The 20223-nt window shown below is 39.5% G+C and overlaps 2 protein-coding genes and 1 pseudogene across 7 annotated transcripts in view; 1 reads left to right on the plus strand and 2 right to left on the minus strand.

Annotated features, from left to right (window-relative positions):
* Positions 1 to 1665: 1665 nt before the first annotated feature.
* Positions 1666 to 3857, minus strand: LOC116073869 (translation initiation factor IF-2-like). The gene is made up of 2 exons (XM_031346080.1): positions 2755 to 3857; positions 1666 to 2548 (listed from the first exon to the last, which is right to left on the minus strand). The coding sequence occupies exon 1, from the start codon at positions 3624 to 3626 to the stop codon at positions 3012 to 3014; it is 615 nt and encodes a 204-aa protein (XP_031201940.1). The 5' UTR covers positions 3627 to 3857; the 3' UTR covers positions 1666 to 2548; positions 2755 to 3011.
* Positions 3240 to 20223, plus strand: part of Herc1 (HECT and RLD domain containing E3 ubiquitin protein ligase family member 1) — a 166290-nt gene continuing 149306 nt past the window's right edge. For 5 of the 6 annotated variants that reach the window (XM_031346069.1, XM_031346071.1, XM_031346073.1 and 2 more), the window contains exon 1: positions 3274 to 3404. The gene's annotated coding sequence lies outside the window, so the exon portion shown is untranslated. Of the gene's footprint in view, positions 3405 to 20223 lie in introns of all 6 variants that reach the window. The other variant, XM_031346075.1, reaches the window with a different exon arrangement.
* On the minus strand, positions 12479 to 12955 carry LOC116073638 (annotated as a pseudogene).

Here is a 20223-nt window from a genome sequence, read left to right on the forward strand (position 1 = left end):
TTTTCTTTTTTGAGACAGAGTCTTACTGTCCCTTTTGCTGGCCTGGGGTTCTCTATGTAGACCAAGTTGGCCTTGAACACACAGAAATATGCCTGTCTCTGCCTGTCAAGTACTAGGATTAACAGTGTGCATCACCATATCTGGCTTTTTGACTCTCATACTCTTGAGTAGGAAGAAAGCCCATTTACTCAGGCTGTGGAAAGGGGAAGGCAGGGTGCAATTTCTTGAGACAGCAGGACTCCTGCATTGGCAAATTTCTGTTTTTAGAGTCATGGTTCAACACATTCTCTGAATCCTTTTAGCTCCCCCCCCATATTATTACCCTTCGAATTTTGCTTCCAATGTAGCTATAGTTTTTGTTTAAGAGCTAAACATATGTTATAGGTAGATTCGAGATGAAAACGACACATTCTTCTGACTTTCCAGTTTCTGACTGTGCTGCAGGAGTACAGAATGCGCCATGGGAGGGCAATGACTGTGTGTGCAGGCGGGGGAGAGTTGCCTCTTTGCTGTGGCCATGTTGGCGTACAGCTCAGTGAGCGCTCAGGACAAGGATCCATTATGACAGCGAGGCCTTGGTCCATTTCTCGAGGGGAGATCTATGTGGAATGCGGTGGTAGAGGTGGGAGGCTGATGTGGATGAGGCTTTAGCAAGTGTTGATCTGAGTACTTGTGTTTGGAAAAAGTGGTATGGCCAAAGTCAGAGTGAAAAGTAGAGTTTCCTTGCTGACATGAATTCATAATTGTATGTGAGGTGGAGAAATGGCTCACCTGTTAAGAGTACCGGCTGTAGTTTCAGAGGACCCAGGTTTGATTCCCAGCACCTACGTTGTGGCCCACACAGTGGCGGGTAATGCCAGTTCCCAGAGGATCTAGTCCCATCTTTTGGCCATTGTGGACACCGCATGCAGATGGCCCACAGACGCATATACAGGCAAAACACTTTACATAAGAGATAAAAATAAGCAAGTGAAAATTAAAAAACATAATTGTGTGCTGTTGAACTCAATTGTATTTAGTTCTTTGCATATGTCTCCTAGGGAGGAAGCTAAATAGAGAGCAAAGGAGGAAATTTCTTTTTAAAAAAGATTTATTATTTTTTTAGTTCCATTTATGTGCATATCTGTATGGGGGTATGCACATGGGAATGTAGCTGCTAGCTAAGACCAGAGGTGTCAGATTTCTCTGGAGCTGGAGTTCCAGGCCGTTGGGAGCCTCCTGATGTAGGTGCTGGGAACAGAAGTCAGGTCTGCAAGGCAGTGAGTGGGAGGGAGGGAAGGAGGGAGGGAAGGAGGGAGAGGTGAGAAGAGAGAGAGAGAGAGAGAGAGAGAGAGAGAGAGAGAGAGAGAGAGAGAGAGAGAGAGAGAGAGAGAAAGAGGGAGGGAGAGAGAGAGAGAAAGAGGGAGAGAAAGAGGGAAGAAGGGAGGGAAGGAGGGAGGGAGGGAGAGAGAGAGGGAGAGAGAGAAAGAGAGAGAGAGAGAGAGAGGGAGGGAGAGAGAGAGAGGGAGAGAGAGAGAGAGAGAGAGAGAGAGAGAGCGAGAGCGCACAAAATGTCTAGATTACATATGGTAAGGATGAGCCTCTGGGGGAAGGGCAACCCAGCCCCTGGGCTGGAAAGCTCATGCTTGAGGGCAAGGTAGGACAGGTAGAAACGGAGGGATGCTGGTAGAATCTGGAGGCCAGGTCTGCTTTGATATGAAAAATATGCACTTCAGTCCCTTGTCCCGAGGTCCAAAACCAAACATCTGAGACCATAAAAAGCACTGGCAACAATGACATCACTCCATGCTAATCTGCCTCTCAAACCTAGACTACACACCTCATACACAGAACTTTTGTACATACCATTAGAAGTTCCACTTAGTGATTATCTCCTGTCTATCCGGAACGTTACAATTTTTTTACTCCTTAGAGGAACCCTGTAATAATAACTCATATTCTAAACCAACAGACTAGGAACTGAGGTCCAGGGAAGCCAAGAAAGTCATTCAAAGTCACACACAACGCTGAGAGTCCGGAATTGTAGCTTTTGTCTTGGGCTAAAGACAAATGTATGATACACATATCCAATTGAACCAAAGGGGAACTCAGTATGTGGATCAAACTGGCCTCAAATTCTCAGAGATTGCCACCCTGCCCAGCTGCTTATACCATGCACATGTGTATGTGTTTAGCAAAACAATTTTTAAAAAAGATTTTATTTATAATGTCTCCCCCTTCCCCAAACGCCTTTAGTCCCAGCACTCTGGAGCAGAATCAGGCAAATCTCTGATTCCCAGGCCAGCCTGGTCTTCTGAGAGTTCTAGGGCAGCTAGGGTGATACAGAGAAACTCTGTCTTGAAAACAAAAACAAATTAATGTGCATGTGAGAGTACGTGAACGTGTGAGTGCAGATTCTTGTAGAGTTCGAAGTGAGTGTTGAGGTTCCAAGTGGTCGAGGACATCCTGCCTTGGGTGCTGAGAAGTGTAGCCAAGTCCTCTGGAAGAGCAAGCCCTCTTAATCGCTGAGTTCTCTCTCTCTAGAAAAACCTTTGGCTGAAGGTAGTAGCTACAATGGTGAGATTGGGAGTCCTAAGTACGGAGGCATTCAACCATTTGAGTACCTACACCTATGCTGGACGTTGGGATAGATGATTAAGTTAGTCAGGGTCCTCAGAGTGCATCGCTGTATAGGTCAGGGTTAAGACCTAGACTAAAGGTCAGTCCTCCCGTGTTCCTCAGACAGGGCAGAAGTTGGTCAATTTAAACACTTACTTGGGCGTAAACTTAACCAGCCAGAAGGTTAAGGGCAGGCTGGGATGGGAGATAAAAGGAGTAGAGCGCCTGGCGCGCAGCCGAGATAAAGGGGTGTGGCCGGGCCCCAGCTTTTCCGAAGCACTCGGACCCCGATCCTCTCGCGGACTGTGCCGCGCTCACCCCGAGCACGTTCATGCTCGCCTGATCCTTCAGCGCCCTTTGTGAAATGTCCCTAATTGTTAGTTCCCTACGGGCACACGTGACTCCGCGAGGACTCAGAGGTTAAGAGGCATGGGGCGGTAGAGCGTCCCCAGAACCCTCACAGGGAGGGTCTCCGGGCCCCCCAAGTTCCCATCGCTTCCCCATGAGTGCCCTAAACTGGCATCTTCTCTCTCTCTCTCCCTCTCAGGTTGCCTCCCACCTCCCGCGCGAGGCCCGGAGGAGGGAGGACCAGAGCTCCTGATCTCGCGAGAGTTCCCCGTAAGTCCCGCGAGACTCGCCTGCCGCTGCCGCCGCCGCCGCCGCCGCCGCCTCTTACGTCTTTCCCTTTGACAAGTCGCCGCCGCTGCAGCAAAAATATAAAGGACGCGGCTAGCGCAGCCGCCGGTCAGCCGGGTGCCGGGCGCTGGAGCCGCGCCCCACCGCCGCCAGCTCCCGACCCGCGTACGGTAGGTAACACTTCCTCCTTCGCCATCGCTACCTCCCGAGGGTGTGCTTGGCTGGCCCGGCCGAGCCGCTCCGGGCCGTTCCGGGGCCGCCCGCTGAGTGGGGTTGCCGGCTCCCGGTGGACGGCGGGCGGAGGCCCGAGGAACCCCGGCCCCATGGAAGCCTGTTAGAAGCCGAGCCACCGGCCGGAGGGCCGAAGGACCCGCCCCTGAGTAAGCTTGCATCTACGACCCTCGGCTCCTCAGGGGTCGCGTCTGTGACCTTCTCCCCTTTATCCGCTAACGAGCGCCGCTCCCCCAGCCGGGACCGGGACCGGGGAGCGGCTCTCCGCGCTCTCTCGGATGCTCCCAGTCGCCGGCCGGCTTCGGAGGGGTGGAGGTTGAGACCATGTGTCTTTCTCTCCTTGTCTGTGCTTTTGGGTGGGGGCTGCTCATCCTTTGGGTAAACCTTCCTCTAAGTCTTTCATCGGATAAAATAACCATTTCTAAAGCCCTTGCTACCTGGAGCGGAGACGAGGCGACAGTTGTGTAGTCTCCAGGGTGAGAGATGGATGGTGATGATGACAGGCGCTAACCCTGCGAACAGTGATGGGTGGCAGGTTCCCGGGAGACTCGAGGACAGAAGCTTGGTACTTACTTCTCCCAGGAGGTTATGTAAAGATGCTATGTATGTATGTATGTATGTATGTATGTGTGCATGCATGCATACATGCATGTGTATGTTAGCTGTGAAGCACAAGGATTCTCCATTTGCGTTAGTTTTAAAAATGTGTGTAATACTTTGAAGGTGTAATATAAGTAATCAAATAAGAGTGATGAATTCCAACGAATTAATAACCCATTTCCAGAGATAGCATTTCACTGTTAATATTTTGATATATTTCTAACAGACCCTTTATGTTTTGTTTTTTAGTAGTACCTTGCTTGTCCTTGAATGGTACTTCCTTATTTTATGTATGTTCCCAAAATGATTTGTTTTGAGTCATTCCTTTGGCCCACTTGATTAAACCCGGTTACTTGTTCGTTATCACTGCCATCACCATATTTCATTGTGCCTTCTTTCAAAATGATTGTTGCTTAAATAGCTTTAAAAATCAAACCTTAACATTGTTCTTTTTGGATATAATACCTGAATATTTTTATAGTTTTGTTTGTGATGAGTCCTTTAAATTGGGCCAGTGTTTATGTAAAGCAAAGAAGAATTAATTACAATGAGGAGAAAGTAAGCTTCAAAGTTTTAAAATATTGATGGTGATGTACCTTTGATTATATGTTTACATACCTGTGTGTTTATACAAGCAAAAGTGAATGTCCCGAGTGCCTGTATTATGCATAAATACACATATGTCATGCATGCTTGTTCTCTGCACTTGTATATCTGTATATTTTAGAAAGAAACTAAGATATTTTGTCATGTTATTTGAGAAAAAAACCCAGCATAATGTAGGACAAAGAGCAGTCAATTATATTTTTCCCAAATCACATGACAGGATTGTATCGCAGAATGATATCTAGGAAGGTTGGAAACCTGGCGTCTTTGAAAAGTAGGATAGATCATCAGTTGTCATTGAAATGGATGGCCTTTTAAGGCCTCTTGGAATCAACAACTTTTATGAATTTTGCTTTCCCTAAGGTTTTTATCAGTTTGCTTCTTAAATTTCTGGTCTTGCCATTTACTTTCAACACTGATCCATTCATTTGCTGGTCATGCATTTTCTCTCTGCAGTCCTGCTGGTGGTATATGGAAGAGAAGGCAAATGAAAATGTATCACTTAATCTTCTCATTAATGTAAACATATACGAAAATACCATTTTATTTAAATGGATTTCACATTTAAATGGATAACACATTAAAGGAGAATGTGCTGTTTTTTTGAGTCGGACTGGTTAGTAGAAGATGCGTGTAATAGTGAAAAGTCTTAGTGTTGTGTGCAAAATGCCTGGGTTCGGTGGGCAGCTGATTTTAAAGTGGACTCTTTGTGATAATATTGATGTTGTATTTGGAATAAGGTAGAAAATTGTGTTAGGTAAAAAGCATACTTGTGAAACAAAACTTGATCTTTAGGTGGAGACAGAATGATCAAGATTTTCAGGGCAATCTCGGCTATGTGGGAGATGTCAAAAAATATGTGAACAAGCCCTTGAAATTTTGTAGGGAAATAACCATAAAAGCAACAATTATTTTTCAACTTTGTCATAATGTACCCACAAAACGGGTAGTTAGGGATACCTTCTAAATATTATCAAGATCTTGAACAGAAAATAATTGACTGAGTCATTTAAAAAGGAGATTGTAAAGTCAGCAAAGTCACTTCAGCTAAGTATTTTTTTTTTTAAACTAAAAGGAGCACAAAATAGGTACTTAGGCCCTTCTGATTATTTTATTTTTTTCTACTGGCCCTTATAAATTAATGGGAATATTAAATTCCAGAGGAGATCTACCAGCAAATAAATGTGATGCCTGAATCAGATGATGGTTAGGTTTATTTTTATTTTTTTCTTTTTGATACAGGAGCTTGTGCACTTTAGGCTGATTTTGACTCTAGCTGTGATTGGTCATGAGCTCCTGATCCTCCTGCTTCTTCCTCTAAGAACTGAGAATACTGAGGATACAGGCATGTGATGCCATACAGGCTTGTTTTATTTGTTTGGTGTTTTGAGATGGAGCCTTACTTTGTAGACCAGGCTGGTCTTGAACTCATAGAGATCTGACTGTCCCTGTCTCTAAGTTTCTCATGACTTTTTGAATATTGTTTGTTTATTTTTATTTTTTTGTAGAAATACTCTCATTTTTGGCTCATTTGATATTTTTCTCATGATTAGATTGAAGTTTTGCATGCTTTGATTATAACAATCTATATCAATGCATTTTATTAGGGAGCCCATGTTATTGATGTGTCTGGTTACTAATGATATTTTAATCTTGATCATTTGTTCATTGCTTCTATTGGGATATTGTAGGTGAGGGTACTATTTGTCCCTTTGTATTCTCTTTGATATATCTTGTAGGAGGTTCTTCAAAACTATAGACTGTTTCCCTCAAACTTTCTCGCCTTGTTTGTATTGTAGCATACATGGTTATGGTATTTGTAGTTCCTTTATTCTTATATGCATGAATTGAACTTCATCTGTCAAAGGACGTTTATTAACTTAGTTATTTATATAACTATGGTAGTGTGGGTATTCATTTGATTCTACAGACTGCTGTTGAATATGATAGTATTATGTTGTTCACATTGTTTCAGCTTTGGCCACTGTGTGTGTGTGTGTGTGTGTGTGTGTGTGTGTGTATTAAAGGACAGCTTGTAGGAGTTGATTCTCTTCTTCCACCATGTGGATCTTGGGGACCCATCTCAGATTGAAAGCCTTGATGACAAGCACCATTAGCTACTGACCATCTCACCTACTCCAGTAAAATAATTATTTACAGTCTATTAAATACTAGACATAATCTGTTATGTTATGGGTAGGTTATAAGCAAATACAATTCAGGATTTTTTAACCCTTTTCTACTCATTATTTCCTTTTGTCAAGTTTTTAGGGGACCCTGAATAAGTAGTTATATAAAGTGTACAAATGAGACATTTACTGATAAACATTTTTATATGCTTATGGATTTACTAAAGATGAAAACAAATTTGAATACTGAGAAATGGGTCTGTTTATTTACTTTTATAAAAAAATTAACTCTTGCTGAACATTTGATACTATAGGACATAAAGCATCTTCCAGCATTTTTTAGAGTTGATCGATATTTTGGTTTTATAATCAACAGCATTGAGATTGCTGCTTCTCATAAATTCATAGTACAAAATTTAAGGAGTATATTTAGAGCCATTTCAGTAATTGTGGGAAATTCTGTCCTAATTCTGAGTTAAAAATATTTAATGACTTTTTATGTGAAAGTCAGGCCATCTTTAAAATCAAATGTTCTAACATAAAGCAATTCAGAGATATATTAATTTGATGCTTGTGTGCTGAGGATTGATAATAAAAATATTAGAAGCTTTGTTTTCTGTAATTAAAACTATTGTATTTCTATAAGAGTACAACACTATGTTTGCATGGTAAAAATACTGCAATCCATAATTTAACAATATCCTCGGTCTGAGCCATGGTATTTCCAGCATTGCTTCTTGGCATTGCATAGTGCCATGGCATGCATAGTACAAAGCATACACATTTTAGCTTCAGTGGAGTCACAGGATGTAGTATGGCTGAGTGCTGCCAGAGACACCTTGGATTTGTGTCTGGAAACCTTTTAGTGTAGCTAAATTTTTGGCCACCCTTGAATTTAGTTACATGATGGGATCACTTCCCACAGTTTAAGAATCAGACTATAAGGGACCGGAGAACAATAGATTTTATCTGCCAGGGATGGGGTCTCTAGAACCTATTCCCTGAACGTACTGAAGGACAACTATATTTATTCCTCTGTGTGTTAATGACCATGAGTTTATATCAATATCCAACACTACAAGGTTGCTCTGACCTTCTGTTACTCCTTATTTGTATTTTCTTTCTGTGACAGAAGCCTGGATCTCAGTATCATAACATATGTTTGCTAACTTTTGGAGTATCTATCAGATAGTTATTTGCTAACTTATGAAAAGTATTCACAAGATTATCTGTGTGTACTTTTTATCTTTATTTAGCTATTTAGGTTTGCTGTTTTATTCTCTGTTCTCTTTAGTGTGGCTGTGTTACTTTAGTGCAGTGTATGTAGTTCAGTCCCTTTGTTGCTTCTTTTCTCTTTTGATTGCTGTCAGTCCTGGTTGATGTTAACTAATTATTGTTATGGATGATGATGATGATGGTGACTTCAGATAGGATCTCCCAAGTTTCTCACATTGGGCTCAAACTTGGTATTTTCCTGCTTCAGCTTTGTAAGTGTTGGTTGGGATTATAGGCTTGTTCATCGTATGTGGCATTATTGTTAGTTTTGGTTTGTGAAACAGAACAGTTACTGAATGCCACTGTTGTTGGACTTTACTATTTAAAATTATTAATCAGAAGAGTCCCTCTATCCTACTGTCACATTTCTCTCTCTCTATCTTTGTTTCTACCTCTTTCCCATGTTCATTAAGGAGTCCAGAATTTAAGTTTAGTTTCAGATTTATCTCTTCCTCAGTTATTTAACCAAAATGAACAGATTATATGTATTTAAAAACATTAAACTTGTGTTTGTAGCTCATGGTACAAATATGGAGGACAGAGGACAACTTGGAATTCGTTTTTTGTTTACATGATTTGTGTCTCAGGGATCAAACAGGTCATCCGGCTTAGTGATAAGCACCTATATACTTGGTGAGCCATCTCACCAGCCCCTACATTTTCTATTATTTTTTTCTCAAATAATTTTTTTTTTTTTTTTAGGATTTCTCTGTATAGCCCTGGCTGTCCTGGAACTCACTCTGTAATAGACCAGCTGGCCTCAAACTCAGAAATCCGCCTGCCTCTGCCTCCCAAGTGCTGGGATCAAAGGTGTGCACCACCACTGCCCCGCTGAGACAGACTCTTAATATGTTGCTCAGGCCGGCCTCAGATTCCTGGCCTCAAGTGACTCAACTGCCTCTGTTCTCCTGAGTAGCTGGGACTACAGGCATATGCCACTTTGTCTTATCAAAACTCTCCCTATAAAGTTTACAAGCCAGATTTGTTTACTTGCTTCTTTTCTTTTCAGACAGGTCTCTCTCTGCCGCAAACTTGAGGTTCCTTCTAAGTACAGGGTTACAGAACTTGACTGTTAAATAGTTTTTTAAATTATTATTTAATGTATATTTACAATGTTGTACCATTTATCACCTCTGTCTAATTTTAGAACATTATGCTCAAAAAGAAACCTTGTGATCATTAGCAGTCATTTTCCTTGTCTATGTTCTGTTCTGCTTTCTATGTGGGTTTGTTTACTTTATTCTAAGTACTTTGTGTAGATGGAACTGTATAACATGTGGTCTTTTGTTCCTGATTTCTTTAGGCTGGTATATTTTGTTCAGAGTTCATTTGTGCTGCAGCATGTATGAGTACTTCAGGTTTTTTCTCCCCGCCTGAATGATATCTATATAACACATTTTATTCATTCCTGTGTCCATTGATGGACATTGGGTTTTTTTTTTTTTAACCTCTCAGCTACTGGGAATAATGTTACTGTGAACATCCATTTACATTTTTGTGTGTATGGGCATATATATTTTTTACTTTCTAAAGTATATGCTTAGGAGGCAATTCTTGGGTCATATGATTATTCCAGATATAACTTTTTTTAATTTTTAATTTATTTTGGTGGTACTGGGGTTGCCATCTAATGTTTACTTTTTTGTGCGACTGCTACCTGCTTTCCTATTACCTCTTTGTGTGCACATGCCTCTGTGTGTGTGTATGTGTGTTTGCATATGTGTATGTGTGTTTGTTATAGAATGAGCCCAGGGCCCCATTTTACTAGGCAAGTACTTTTCCACCGAGCTACATCTCTGACTTTTCCTATTCCTTTCTTACATGAAGAGTTTATCATAATCTTGCATTTTTTTCACTTAGCAGTAATGTATCCTGGAAATGATACAGATTGGTTCATTCTTTTGAAGTTATATTATTTTTATACTCTTGTTCTTCCTTTTTTTTTTTAAATTATTTTTTTTAAAAGATAGGGTCTTACTTTGTAGGCTGTGCTGGCCTGGAACTCACTGTGTAGATCAGGCTGGCCTTAAATTACAGAAATCTGCCTACTTCTGCCTCCAGAATATCGTCATTTTTAAAAAAAAATAGTTGCATAGATACAGTGACATCTGTGTATGGCACTTGGATTGTTTTCTGTATTTTGCAGTTATAAAGAATGTTTCTGTAAGTGGCCATGTGTATATCTATTTTTTATTACTAGAAGTATTTGGTATATCACTGCCCCAGGTGCTATACACAAATTCAAAATCAGGGTTGAGGATGTAACTCAGTCCTTGCCTAGCATATGCTAGGTACTGGGTGTGATCCCCAGTACTGACAAATAAGCCGATAGATTCTTGCATTTAAGGAGACTATATTTTAGTGGCTGTATGAATAATTAATGGTTCTAAGGAAAATATGCTAGGTGCTTGATTGTGAATAGAACCAGTAGAGGTCTGTGCAGTCTTAAAATGTCTTTGAAGCTAATACAGACCTCAGGGAACACTTGATTTCTGGTGATTGAACATGTTTACCAATTTGTGGTCTCTTAATCAGTTAATTCATTAATCAATTTGCTGTACATGAATTGAACCCAAGGCCTTGGGCAGGATCTGTAGATATTTTGGAACATCCTCTGTTTTCTCTCTCTCTTTCTCTCTCTCTTTCTTTTTCTCTCATTTCAGATTTATTATATAAATTTAAGGTATACTGTATATTTTTAGTGAAGTTATATTAGATAAACCATTTAAAAATACCTATCCTACATAGTTACCTTAAAATGTGTGGGGGGCTGGAGAGGTGGCTCAGAGGTTAAGAGCACTGACTGCTCTTGCGAAGGTCCTGAGTTCAAATCCCAGCAACCACATGGTGGCTCACAACCATACATAATGAGATCTGACTCCCTCTTATGGAGTGTCTGAAGACAGCTACAGTGTACTTACATATAATAAATAAATAAATCTTTAAAAAAAAAGTGTGCGCGCGCGCGCGCGTGTAGATGTACATAGGCCAGGTGACACTTTTAGGAGTTGTTTCTTGCCATTTGCTTTCTTTTGAGGCATGTTCTCTTACAGTTGCACTGGGACTAATTGGCCTGAAAATTTCCTGGCAATTCTCCTGTCTGCATCTCTCCTAGCAGTTCTGGGCTTAGAGATGTGTGCCATGGCATTGGGCTTTTTACATGATTACACATGTTGGAGCTCATGTTGTCAAGTATGTGTTGCAAGCACTCGAACTGGCTGAGGCATCTCCTTGGTTCATCTTTTTGAGACAGTTTCACTGTGTAACTTGGGTAAGCCACAAAATCTGTCTCAGGCTTCTGAATGCTAGGCTTTAGGAGTGAGCCATCTGTCCAGATTTGCTTTCTTTACTGGATTCTTTTTTCTTTTTCTCTTTCCCTCTCTTCTCCTACCTTACTTTCCTGCCCTTTTGGAAGTTTGGTAGTAGCTTCTGAGTACGTAAGATAGAGCAGTAGTGACATTTCATAAATGTTGGTGTGCTCATTTTGAAAACACTTTCAAATGTTTGGGCTATATTAAAACTGTTCTGAGATAGTAAGAAGGTATGCAAAATAGAGGAATAAAGTGATCTGCCAATTGCACAGAGTCACTCAGCTTTAAAGTATTTGGCTACTAATGAGTTGTGACTTTGTTTCCAAAATTTTAACTGCAGAGTATTTTGTATTCTTAAACTATTATTTAAGATTTCTTTCTCTTCTTTCAGAGTTGTTTTTTGTTTTGTTTTGCTATGTTCTAATCACCATCTCCCTTTTCTTTGCCCTTGTTTGGTTCCTTATTTCAGAGTGAGTAGGCAGGACTTTGTTTTTTTGTACACAAGATAAAACTAATCCTCCTTAGGCACTAAATATACTAGAGTGCTTATGCGGTAAACCTGCTGATGATAAATTCCAGAAGCCCATACTACTAGAAGGTAACAGTGACTGCAATATTGTTTGCAAATCTACATTGTCTTTTCTGTGAATGTTGTTTTAGTAAGTAAATAAAAATAAAAGTGGTCAGGCCTTTACCTATTAACTTATCTTACTAGCCCTCCTGAGAAATTTTTACATGACCCCAGATATGGAAAACATACAGATCATTTACTGATAAAAAAGTCATAAATGTGTTATAAAGCAGTTTTTTGGTATACATAGCTTACTATTAAAAGTGAAAACAAATTTGTGTACTATAAAGTAGATATAAAACTTGACTGAATAATAGCTACTGAAGGTATAGAATATCTTCAGCATTTATCTTCACATTAACATGCTCAACATGGTAGAACTATCTTCAAAGCTATTTCAGAAATTGTGGGAAATTCCTCAAACTAAAATTAATTCATTATTTATTTGTGAAACTCAAGTCAGAAACTTAAACAGCAATTTTTTTTTTCATACAAAGCTGTTTAATTAGGCTTTTAGCAATTTAGAACACCAGTTTGTGAGGATACATCCCATTTGTCAGGGAGAACTGAGATGCAGGTAGCTCTGGAGCTGAGGAACAGCTTTAATCTTTGGCAAAATCTGCAAGTCCACAGTTTTCTGATCAGCCTTTCGCTGCCCTGTAATCTCGTATTTCTCCTTCTCTGTGTGGAAGTTCTCCCTCTCCTGATGCCTGGGCTTGCGCAGCTGCTGCTTGTAGTAAGCATCAGTCAGGAGTTTGGGGATTTTAACCTCGCTGATACCAACTTTTGTAGAGATGGCAATGACAAACTTCTGGTGTATTCTGTGCAGAGGAACTCTGTAGCAAGCCACTGTCCAGCTGCTTCAGGAAAACCACTCTCTTGCCCCTGCTATGCCCAGTGATCAGGACAGTCCTGGGAGTGATGCTGGAGCGCAGCCTTCTCACATGCTGGCTGAAGGTCTTTTTGCCATGGCTCAGCAGCTTCTGAGGCTTATCTTTGGTTCACCACTCGGGTGCCACTGTTCTTGTCCCCAAAATATGGAACACTTCATGAATTTGTGTGTCTTCTTTGTATCGTTCCAATTTTAGTGTATGTGCTGCAGAAAGAAACACTTAAACGGCAATTTTTTAAAATTTTTTTTTGGTTTTTCGAGGCAGGGTTTCTCTGTGTAGCCCTGGCTGTCCTGGAACTCACTCTGTAGAACAGGCTGGCTTCGAACTCAGAAATCCACCTGCCTCTCCCTCCCAAATGCTGGGATTAAAGCCTTGCACCACCACCGCCTGGCAAACAGCAATTTAAAAAATTTTTAATATTCTAGTACTATATAACCCCAAGATACGCTAATTTTATACTTATATGCTACATTTAGGGAATTCATAAAATCCTTTTTTTTCTCCCTGTAATTAAACTACTATGTTTCCACAGAGCAGAAAACTTTATATGTTCAAAAAATAGCATTGCAAATTGCAACTTAGTCTGGAATCTGAGCAGGTATTTCAGGCAGCTTTGGTTGACATTATGTGTTATGACTGTGCACATTGTAAAGCACACACATTCTGTGTTCACAGCCAAGGCTGCAGTGAGGTCATGTGATACAGCATGAGTGAGTACTGCCAGAGACACCTTGGATCGATTATGTGTTTGCTTTTGAATTAAATGTTGGTAGATGAACATCCAGAAACCTGCTTACTCAGTTCTGCGAACCCATGGGGTCCGAAGTTTTAGAAAATGTACTTTTGTTGTAGCCTAGCCTATGGGTCTTGGCTAAAGCTCAACTTCAAATTAAGGTGAGCTGCAGGTGTTGGTAGTTTGTTTGCATTCTGAATTAATCTCACCTGTTAGAGTAACAGATCGTTTAACGTGACGAGTATTTTACTCTTTTGTTTTCAAAGATTCTTTCATTAGAAGTGTATTGACAGTTACTCTTCTGTAGCCCAGCAATTGTGGTTGGCTCCCAGAAGCTGTTCATTCAGCTAAAATGAACAAAATGATGTCTCTCACAGGGCAAGACAAAACAAAACAGCTCAACAAAAAACCCAACATGTGCGTTGATAGTTTAGAAAACTTACATGTTTGATTGCAGCCATTGTTTGGAATCATTACATTAAAAAAGACTTATTATTATTTTTTTAAAGATTTATTTATATGAGTACATTGTAGCTGTCTTCAGACACACACCGGAAGAAGGCATCAGATCCCATTACAGATGGTTGTGAGCCACTGTGTGGTTGCTGAGAATTGAACTCAGGACCTCTGGAAGAGCAGTCAGTGCTCTTAACCCCTGAGCCATCTCTCCAGCCCCCTAGAAAAAAGAATTATTAAAAATAGTAATATTTTATTTCTTTGAAAAATTTAAATTATATTTATTACACATACATGTGTGTTTGGGGGAAGCCCTTGTACCAAGGTATATATGGGGAAGTCAGAAGACAATTTGTAGGAGTTGTTCACTCTTTCTGTCATATCATGGATCTTGGGAATTGCACTCAGGTCATCAGGGTTGGTAGCCAGTGCCTTAAACCACTGAGCCACCCTGCTTTCCCAAAATAGTAGAATTAAAAATAGCTATGTCATAAACTTAGTACTAAAACACTGTAACTATGTTTTTGCTTTGACTTTTGTCAACAAGAGTTAACTTTATTTCTTATCTCTGATTTGAATCTATATTTAATTTATTGTATTCTACTTCTGCTTTCTTCTTTGCCATGGTTAAATTAAAAGTAATTCTAAATAGTTAATAGCACTTACTGCTGCTCTTTGAGAGAACCTAAGTTCAGTTGCCAGTATCCATATGACAGTTTACAACCATATGTAACAATAGTTCAAGGGAATCTGATGACCTTTTCTGACCTCCATGGACACCAGGTTCACACACTTTGCATATATGTACAGTGAGGCACCCACACAGATATGTAAGATAAATATAGATTTAAAAAAAATGTTGAAAAAAACCCCACACTAATCGAATCTGAGAAATATTGAGCATGCTTTATTTCCTACTGTATCAAATATTCAGCTGATTTAATTCATTATTTAAAAACAAGAATAGCCACCTCATTACTGTGTAAAATTGCTTTTGTCTTTAATAAATGATAAGGTTATATGTATAACAAAGGTTAGTTTTAAAATAAATACATGATTTATTATTGTTAAAGTATAAAAAAGATACTATATTTCAGATTATAAAACTGGTTGCCTGCCTACTTCACCAAGAGGGCCACTTGGTTCCTAAATTTCACATGTTATATGAAAGAATACACAGGCAACTTAAAATAGCTTTTGTTACTCTCTTTATTAGATATATGGTTAACAAATAGGGAGTATAGAAAGCAATACTCTATTTATTTTCATGGTTCCATGTAAAAGATATAGGAGGTGAAGGTAGTCTCTGAATTATTAGACCTGAAGGAAGTACAGGAGTTGTTAGGTCAAAGAGTTAGAGTTAGATACTTCGAGAGGCAATAAGTGACAGTGAAATTCATCTCAATTGAGTGATGTTAAGGTTTGACAGGAATGACCACCTAACTAAAGCAGAGATGGCAGAAGTACATGGCATGGTTAATATTTGATAGGCTGTGGAAGGTAGTGTTTTGATCCCCGGAACAGGATTGTGACATTCCTAAGATAGCATTGTTGAGAAGCTATCAATACCTGTAATCTTGAGGAAGCATGAAGACCTTGGAACCAGAGGTGGACAAATGGATGCCAGTGTATTGCTTAGGACTGGTGGCCTTAAAGGAAAAAGTTCTGTGAGGTGGGAAGGACTTGGGAAATAAGGTCGTACTTTTTAAATTTCTTTTCATTTCATTCTCTCACGTTACCAGTGCCCTTCTTTGTTCTAATCTAACAAGAAGTTAAAAAGATGGGGGATTGCTGGGTGGCGGTGGTGGCTCTTGCCTTTAAATTCTAGCACTGGACAGCTAGAGGCAGGTAGATCTCTGAGTTTGAGACCAGCCTGGTCTACAGAGTGAGTTCTAGGACAGCCACGGCTACACAAGAGAAACCTGGTCTTGAAAAACAAAAACCAAAATAACAACAATTACAAAAGGTGGAGGAGTGTTAAAATGAAAATATACTAGGAAAACTTGGTTTAAAATATTTTGCATCTTCATAGAAACAAATGTCCTGGAACTCACTCTGTAGACCAGGTTGGCCTCGAACTCAGAAATCTACCTGCCTCTGCCTCCCAAGTGCTGAGACTAAAGGCGTGTGCCACCACTGCCCTGCTACCTGATTTATTTTTAATAGCCTCAATGTGGCTAGTTTTATTATTTTATTGTAGATTAATTATGAGACCAGAATTAATTCATCCTTTGCTGAGTTCCTGAGGGAAGTGGGTGCCAATAGCTGACAGGACAAAAAATTAGGAGAGTACCAGTCTTGAAAATTGTGTAGTTGTGGAATAGGAAGGGTCAGAGTAATAAAAACAAGCACATAAATAAGAGCAAAACGCCAGGTAGAATAGGATGTCTCATCTGTCTGAACAAATATAACATGAGAGGAAGATCTGATCCTGTCAGTATCAGTGGACATGGGGTAATTACAGTGTAGAGGCTTTTGCAGAGAGACCTTTCTCAATAGGCCTTTAAGGTATGAATTTTGATTGGAATAGATTAGTTAAGTGAGGACCCTTAATCATACAGAGTAATGTGAGCAAAGACACAGAAGTGGAGCATTTGGTTTATTAAAGGTTAGGGCAAAGGACTGGAGAGATGGCTTAGTAGTTAAAAGCACTTGGTCTTGCAGAGGACCTGGGTCTGGTTCCCAGAAACCACATGATAGCTTAGAATCCCCCTCTTAATTCCAGGCCCCAGGAATTAAGAGATCTGACATTCTCTTCTGGCTTCCAGGCATCAGGTAGGCAGGCACATGGTGCTATGCAGGCAAAACACTCATACATACAAAATTAAATAAAATAATAGATTAGGAATACAGTTAATTGAATTGGAGTTGTGGGAACCAGTCTGCTTCTGAATAGACTTAATCCACAGTAATGGCTTAATAGGAAACAGAGCTTTCACTTTGTAATGTATGGGCAGTGTTAGAGTTGAATGTTAGAAATGAACTTTAGAGCTGGGATGGTGGCACATGCCTTTAATCCCAGCACTTGGGAGGCAGATAAGTTCGATGCCAGCCTGGTCTACAAAGGGAGGTCAAGAACAACCACGGCTACATAGAAACCCTGTCTGGAAAAACAAACGAATACAAACAAACAAGAGCTTCAGGTTAATCTGGCAGAAGTAGATAGAATATATTTGGACACTTCAGGTACTTTCCAGAACAGGTTATGAAAGGTGTTAGAGAGCTGGGCCAGTAGCAATATGTAAGAAGTTGCCATGCAAAAAAAAGAAGTTACTGTGGTTTTGACCCTGGGTTACCCTAAGGTTGATGTGCCCAAAGGATCTGTTTTTATAAGAATGTAGGAAGTAAGTGTAGGGAAGTGTTGGAGAAACTGGAAGAGTTGCTGGGACTGATTTTGGATATAGTGAAATGGGGATAAGAAACAGTGACTTAGGCATTTTAAAATGTAAGACTGCTGTTCTGCAGAGATGCTGACCAGGGAAGGAATTTTGGAACTACCAGCCTCAAATGGACAAGAGGCAAGGGCCTATAAGTCATTGGGGGTTTTCCTTTATTTTTGGCTACTTTTGGAGCAAACTTAAGATACAGTAAAATTTATCATCTTAACTATTTGACAGAATTTGACAAATATTTAAAATGATTTAACTGTTAAATTCTGCCCATTTCATTCCTCAAAAGTTTCCTTGTACCCTTTGCTGTTAACTGTTCTTTATCTGTTCCCTAGACAGTGGTAAGCAGTGGTCTGCTTTTTATCACATTGATTTTACATTGTCTAGAATTTAATCCATATAAACATCCATACACACATACATAATACATACATATATACATATACATACATATGGGAAGTTAGTTATGCTGTATTTTTCTTTTATGAGACAGATTTTGTATGTAGCCCAGGTTGGCCTCAACTTTGTGATGTTTCTAACACTGCTTCCCAAAGTCAGTCTTTGATGTCTTGCTTACTTTATTCAACATTATACTGTCCAGGTTCATTCATGTTGCTTTTATCAACTTATTTTTTTAAACAGTTACTGAATAGTATGCTATTGTAGATAGACTGTAACTTACATCTATCTCTTTAAAAAGGTTTTATTTATGTTTAAAAGATTTATTCTTACAATTTCTTTTTTTTTAAAGACTTATTTATTTATTATATATAACTACATTGTAGCTGTCTTCAGACACACCAGAAGAGGGCGTCAGATCTCATTACGGATGGTTGTGAGCCACCATGTGGTTGCTGGGATTTGAACTCAGGACCTTCGGAAGAACAGTCAGTGCTCTTAACCACTGAGCCATCTCTCCAACTCCCTTCAGTTTTTAATTATGTGTGTGCATGTGGGAATGTGCTCACAAGTGCTAGTGCTTTCAGAGATTAAAGATCAAATTTCTTGGAGTTGAAGTTACAGGTAGTTGTGATTGCCTGATGTGGATGCTGGGAATTGAACTCAGGTCTTCTGGAAGAGCAGTGTACATTCTTAACTACTATACCTTCTCTTTAACTCACATTCGTCTATTGATGGACTTTTGAGTTTTCGGGTTTCAGCTGTTATGAGTGATGCTGCTGTGAGGTCATGTGTAAATATATAGCGAATACCTAAGGAATAGACTTGTATTATGAAAGTACAGTTTATGTTTTTAATGAACGTTGTACTAAATTGTCAAATAATTTTCCACTTTCCATTTCTGTTAGCAATGTGTGACTCTTCTGCTTGCTCTGTGTCCTCACAGGTACTTGGTATTGGTTGTATTTTTAAATTTTACCCAGGTTTGTGAGCTTATTGTGGCTTTAATTTGCATGTCATTAAGGACTAATGATGTTGGGTATCATTTTTTATGGCTATTTGATTATGTATCTTGGTGACATTTTTATTTAAATATCTTGCCCAATTAAAATTGGAGTTTTTTTATTATTGAGTTGTAAGGATTCTTTTTATTGTTTGGTTTTTGAGCTGGGGTGGGGGTCTTACTATGTTGCCCACATTAATCTTCAACTCTTGGATTCAATGATCCTCTTTCCCCAGCCTCCTAAGAACTTACGCCTGTAGCTGTGTGCCATTGCATCTGTCTTCTAGGTTTATTTCTTCCTTCCTTTCTCTCTTTCTTTCTTTCTTTCTTTCTTTCTTTCTTTCTTTCTTTCTTTCTTTCTTTCTTTCTCTTCCCCCCTCCCCCCCTCTCTCTCTTGAGACAGGGTTTCTCTGTGTAATGGCCCAGGCTGGCCTGGATGGAACTCACAGAGATCTACCTGTCTCTGCCTCCTGAGTGCTGGGATTAAAGGTGTGCGCCACCACATCTGGCAAAAATATATTCTTTTTATTAATCTTTTGGATACATGGTTTGCAGATAATTTTTTTTTTTTCAGTTTGGCTTGACAATTTAAAGATTTAAAAAATTCATTGATATTATTGTGTGTCTATGTTTCTGTATGTGTGTGTGTGTGTGTGTGTGTGTGTTCATGCCACTGGATGTGTGTAGAAGTCAGAGGACAACTTTAAAAAGCTGGTTCTCGCCTTTCACCATGTGACTTGGGAATTGGAACTCAGGCTGCCATGCCAGACTTGCACAGCAATTACTTTGTCTTACCCGCATAGCTGGCTTGCTGACCTGACTTTTAATTTTCTTTATTTTTGTTTGTTTTTCTTTGTCTTAAAAAGATAGTTTTATTTTATTTTATGTATACAAGTGTTTTGTATATGTGTATGTCTGCACTACATGCTTCCCCAGTGTCTGTGGGGGCCAGAAGAGGTATTGGAACTGGAACTGGAGTTATAGTTGTAAGTCTCTATGTGGGTGTGAACAGAACCTAGGTCTTTTGCAAGAGTAGCAAATGTTCTTAACTGCTGAGCCATCTCTGCAACCTATATATAGTTTTAATAATAACATTGGAAAGTTTTAAGTGTGGATTGTCTCAAGTTATAGTATTTTTTATCTTAATCAGGTCTGCTAAGTTTGCTGGTTTTTTGTTTTTTTTTCATTACTTGTTATGTTGCCCAAACTGGTCTTACATTTGGCATCTTCTTGACTAAACTCTTAAGTGCTGGAATTGTAAGTATACAATAACCATGTTTAGCCTTTATTTTTCTTTTGCAGATTTTTAGGGTTAGCTCTGACATTTTGGTTCATTAAACATATTTGAGTTGACCTTTGTGTATGGGGTGAAGTTAAGGTAAGCTTCACTTTA

This window comes from Mastomys coucha, unplaced genomic scaffold (genome assembly GCF_008632895.1).
Source record: "Mastomys coucha isolate ucsf_1 unplaced genomic scaffold, UCSF_Mcou_1 pScaffold23, whole genome shotgun sequence".
NCBI lineage: Eukaryota > Metazoa > Chordata > Mammalia > Rodentia > Muridae > Mastomys > Mastomys coucha.

Excerpts from the sequence above, each read along its gene's own strand:
- LOC116073869 (XM_031346080.1), bottom strand. The coding sequence starts at position 3,626 with ATGCAAGCTTACTCAGGGGCGGGTCCTTCGGCCCTCCGGCCGGTGGCT.